Source organism: Cebus imitator, unplaced genomic scaffold (genome assembly GCF_001604975.1).
Source record: "Cebus imitator isolate Cc_AM_T3 unplaced genomic scaffold, Cebus_imitator-1.0 Scaffold243, whole genome shotgun sequence".
NCBI lineage: Eukaryota > Metazoa > Chordata > Mammalia > Primates > Cebidae > Cebus > Cebus imitator.
In genome coordinates, this window is record NW_016107558.1 from 805,224 (window position 1) to 809,909 (window position 4,686).

At 44.3% G+C, this 4,686-nt stretch overlaps 1 protein-coding gene across 3 annotated transcripts; it reads right to left on the minus strand.

Moving 5' to 3' along the window:
- Window positions 1-2,318: 2,318 nt before the first annotated feature.
- HMGB2 (high mobility group box 2) lies at window positions 2,319-4,381 on the minus strand. Of its 3 annotated transcripts, none has more exons than XM_017498522.2 (4): window positions 4,239-4,381; window positions 3,493-3,663; window positions 3,109-3,254; window positions 2,319-3,035 (listed from the first exon to the last, which is right to left on the minus strand). In XM_017498522.2, exons 2-4 carry the CDS (start codon window positions 3,640-3,642, stop codon window positions 2,702-2,704), a joined length of 630 nt encoding a protein of 209 aa, XP_017354011.1. In that variant the 5' UTR covers window positions 3,643-3,663; window positions 4,239-4,381; the 3' UTR covers window positions 2,319-2,701. The 3 variants fall into 3 exon arrangements, with proteins under 3 accessions (XP_017354011.1, XP_017354010.1, XP_017354012.1); XM_017498521.2 differs by having other exon boundaries at window positions 4,213-4,341; XM_017498523.2 differs by lacking the exon at window positions 4,239-4,381 and adding an exon at window positions 3,814-3,914.
- Between the last annotated feature and the right edge of the window lie 305 nt (window positions 4,382-4,686).

Here is a 4,686-nt window from a genome sequence, read left to right on the forward strand (position 1 = left end):
ACAAACACAACTCCAAGTAGAGGCTGGTTTGAGATCTAATTCTTGCCCTCATTTCAGTGTTTTCCACTATGTTCACTCCTTGAAGTCACCTGGTCTTGATTATTGAGAATTCTGAGATTTGGAATTTTGATCCACACTTAAAAGAATATCAAAGAGGTGAGTGGATCACCTGAGGTTGGGAGTTTGAAACCAGCCTGACCAACAGGGAGGAACCTCATCTCTACTAAAAATACAAAATTAGCCGGGCACGGTAGTGCATGCCTGTAATCCCAGCTACTCAGGAGGCTAAGGGCAGGAAAATCACATGAATCCGGGAGGCAGAAGATGTGGTGAGCTGAATTCGTACCACTGCACTCCAGCCTGGGCAACAAGAGTGAAACTGTCTCAAAAAAAAAAAAAAACAAACAAACATGAGCCAGGAAGGACCCATCTCAAATCCTGAGTTCATTCTGGAGGAACTCTTGATTAAAAGAATAGTTGTTCTTAGCTTAGAAACTTAAAAATATATTTTATAGAGAAGAAAATAAAAGACATCACAGACTTCCAAAAAGAAGTGACAAGGAACACAATAGGTCTGCCTCTCAGATCTAATATATTTAGAAGTTCTTAAGGAAACAACTATTACTCTATTTCAGTTTTAGAAACTCTTATTTCATATGCTTTATGCAGTAGGTACTACTTTAACACTTCGACCATTAAAACACTGTGAAGTAAAGTTCATGCTGCTAGCATTTGGTAGAGCTAGGGAACTGGGACCCAAATGACATAGGTATGTACCTAAAATAGATTACTCCAAATGTTTTAGCATATTGAGTCACCCAACACCAGAAAACATTGAAAATCGGTTTTCATCTTATGAGCAGTGAAAGCCCCAAGTTTGAATGTAGATTTTTTCATTTTTATGTAGGCCAATTTATCAATTCTTGCATGGCTTGGGGAGGCCTCTCCCACTCAGAATATAATAAGAGGGCAATCATAAAGATGTTTGGAGATTTTACTTAAGTCCATTTGCGCTAACATCCCACTATTTAACAGATTATCCTTACTAATTATGACAAGAGACAACCAAAGCTCCCATGGTTGGGTAACAGGAATCCTGACTTCTATTTTAACATTTGGTAGGTAACCAAGATTGTCAAATTTAAAATCATCAACAAATAGCTTACTTCTCTAAGCACACAGCCAACCCAGATGGTCAACCTTCACTAATAGTTATCTTTTCTAATAAAAGTTATCTTAATTAAAATACAGCAACTGCTTCCTTAAACATTCTTAAAATAACTGCCTTCCCTTGTAAATAATTCCTAGAAAATTTTAAATAAGTCATGGAATATAACCATCTCAAGTTTCTTATAGTTGCCCATAATTCTAAAGCTTAAGACCAAACTGAAGATACACAGTCCTGCCTTACTGTGGTTTCACTTTCCCACAGTATTTTCATTCACAGAACTTATTACAGTATATTATTGCTGTTAATCTCTTACTTGCCTTATTTATAAATTATACTTTGTCACAGTTGTGTATGCATAGGAAAAAACTTACTCGGCTCTTTCTGGCATCCACTATGGGTCTTACACCCCACAGGTAAAGAGGGACTACTGTTAACTCAAAATCTACTCTGGTATTCTATCTTGAAATAGCTCAGTTTAGTAACAGAAAACTCAACCTTGCTCCTTTTCTTCAGTTTGCCGTTTTAGATAAGCATTCACATTCTAGCTCCTCTTCTTCATATTAAAGATAATTTTTCACCCAAAATAAATTGCTAATATGCTGGGTCAGGTGTAGTGGCTCACATCTATAATCCCAGCACTTTTGGGAGGCTGAGGTGGGTGGATCATTTGAGGTCAGTTCAAGACCAGCTTGGCCAAAATGGTGAAACCCTGTCTCTACTAAAAATGCAAAATTAGCCAGCAGTGGTGGCACATGCCTGTAGTTCCAGCTACTCCGAGGGCTGAGGCAGAATTGCTTGAACCAGGAGGCAGAAGTTGCAGTGAGCTGAGATCACGCCACTGCACTCCAGCCTGGGTAACAGAGAGAGACTATATAACAAAAAATAAATAAATAAATAAATAAAAATTAGTATATATATCTGATAAACCCGGCAACCAGTTAGCTAATAAACAGAAATGTCAACTTTTAAAGAACATTTTGGAAATATGAGCATGTTTGGTTTTCTTTTAGGCCTCAAACATTTTACTAGGTCAACTGTGTCTAAGAACTTTTAGGCAGAAATACCAAAAAAGCCAACATGGCTCTGGTCTTCAAATGGCTTTTTCAAAGTGAAAATTAACTTAGCATATCAAGACAGACAATAGAAATAATATACATAATTTTATTACAAAATTTTTTTCTTAAAAAAACAAAAGGCAACATCCTAAAAAACCAAAAATTTACTATTGATACTAATTCCTACAAGTTTGCTGTGCTACCATACACAAGAAATTAAAAAAACCATTAAATATTTAGGAACATTCAACATCAGAAGCTGTAAAATCTAACTGTATGTAGTAGCCCATCGAAAAGCTACAACCTGCATTTTTTAAAAAGTATTTTCTCTACAGAGAATCTTATTCAGCTATACAAAAATCTGTACATTTTTATACTGAAGCTAATATTGAGCTGCACTTGAATTCACATTCTTAGCAAAACAATTGCCTGAGCACACACGCACACTCCACACTCATCATTAAAGGATAGCCATTTATTCTTCATCTTCATCCTCTTCCTCATCATCTTCATCTTCCTCCTCCTCCTCCTCCTCCTCATCTTCTGGTTCATTCTTCTTCTTTGAGCCTGTTGGCCTGCCAGGGCCTTTCTTTCCTGCTTCACTTTTGCCCTTGGCACAATATGCAGCAATATGCTTTTCATATTTCTCCTTTAGTTTAGCTGCTTTCTGTTCATATGGTTGTTTATCTTTGGCTGACTGCTCAGACCACATTTCACCCAATTTCTTTGCAGTATCCCCAATGGATAGGCCTGGGTGTTCACTTTTGATCTTTGGGCGATGTTCAGAGCAAAACAGGAAGAAGGCAGATCTGAAAGGAAGCAACAGAGTTTAATAACCTGAAGGAAAAATCCAAGGGGCAATTTGATTTATTTTAAACTTACGGTGGCCTTTTAGGAGCATTGGGATCCTTTTTCTTTCCTTTCTTATCACCTTTGGGAGGGACGTAATTTTTCATCTCCCTATCATAGCGAGCTTTGTCACTTTTTGCCATATCTTCAAACTTCGACTTCTCCTTTGCAGACATGGTCTGTGGACATAAAATAAGCACCAAAAATACAGCAAAATTGTTAATTATAAACATCCAAAGACGGCAATTTTTGCTTTCCTTGTCTTACAAATGAAAGCCTAAAATCGTCTGCCTGAAACTCTTAAGATATTCGGGTGAGTCATTGGGTGAGCAGCTCACGAGTTGCCTACTACCTGCCTAAGGCCCTCCTAGCCGAAAGCCACACCTGCACCTGCGCTCCGTCCCTCTCCGGCCTCACCTTCCATCTCTCCGAACACTTCTTGGAGAACTCTGCGAAATTGACGGAAGAGTCCGGGTGTTTCTTCTTGTGCTCTTCCCGGCAGGTCTGCACGAAGAAGGCGTACGAGGACATTTTGCCCCTCGGCTTGTTGGGGTCTCCTTTACCCATGGCGAACAGAACGGCGTCCACCTGGCGGGGTGGGGGAAAAGCCAGAGGGTCGGCGCGGAGCCCGCAGCTGCCAGGGCAGACGCTGGCGGGGCTCCGCTTCCCGCCCAAATCCGCTCCCGCCCTGCCCGCGCCCCCCTCCTCCCGAGAGCAGCCGCCCGCGCCCCCGCGAACACCCTCCTCTTCCTCCTCCCCGCCCGAGCGACCGCGGCCGACTCTTCACGCTCGCCCAGCAAGTGGCTCACGGGGCCCGAGATGCCGCCGCCCGCCCTTCACCGAGTCCGGTGACTCCGCAAGCGTCCTCAAAACGCCTTTCCTGAGAGAAATGTCCCCCGGCCTCCACGTCACGAGTCTCCCTCAACCGTTAAATCACCTCGCGACTGACATTCAAAACTCCCGGAACCGGCCCAGCTGGGGGAAGTTTCCGCCTTCCCCGACCGCCCGCCGGCCCTCCACAGCCCCAGCCCTCGCCGACCCGCACCCAGATGCCGCTCGCCAGGTCCAACCCCGAGAGCCACAGCGCCGAGACCGAGTAGAGGCTCTGAAAGAATGGGGAAAGGCAGGCCCACGAACCCGAAGGGACTGGAAGAGATTCTTGCCTGGTACGAGCTTTTCCTCAGAGTCCCGCAAAGGGGCCGGACGCGACTAAGACGCTTCCCTCGCGAGGCTCCGGCGTAAACTGGTTTATCTCTAACGCAATCCTCAACCTCTTGTTTTGCAGAGTTCTCCGCGCCACGGCAACTTGACGAGCTAGGCCACAGGCCACACCCCCACTTCTCTGATTGGTTCGGACTATTATTCAAACCCAGATAGTCCCCGCCCCCCGGCCACAGCAGCTTACGATTGGTCAGTGTCTTACCAGGCCCGCCCCCCACGCCCCAGCCTAGCAGGTTCGGTGGGTCGTCCAGGTCGTTAACTCCCAGACCCGTTAGAACCGGTCAGGAGAGGAATGTACTGCTCGATCCTGATTGGCGGCGGGAAGAGGGTTTGAAAAATGGCGGGCCTCACGCTGACTGGCTGGAGCTGTAAACGGTGGGAGTGGTTGGC

Coding starts and splice junctions, on each gene's coding strand:
- HMGB2 (XM_017498522.2), bottom strand. CDS start 3,642: ATGGGTAAAGGAGACCCCAACAAGCCGAGGGGCAAAATGTCCTCGTAC. Junction 3,255..3,492: donor AGTGTTCGGAGAGATGGAAG/GTGAGGCCGGAG, acceptor TTATGTCCACAG/ACCATGTCTGCAAAGGAGAA. Junction 3,036..3,108: donor AATGCTCCTAAAAGGCCACC/GTAAGTTTAAAA, acceptor GCTTCCTTTCAG/ATCTGCCTTCTTCCTGTTTT.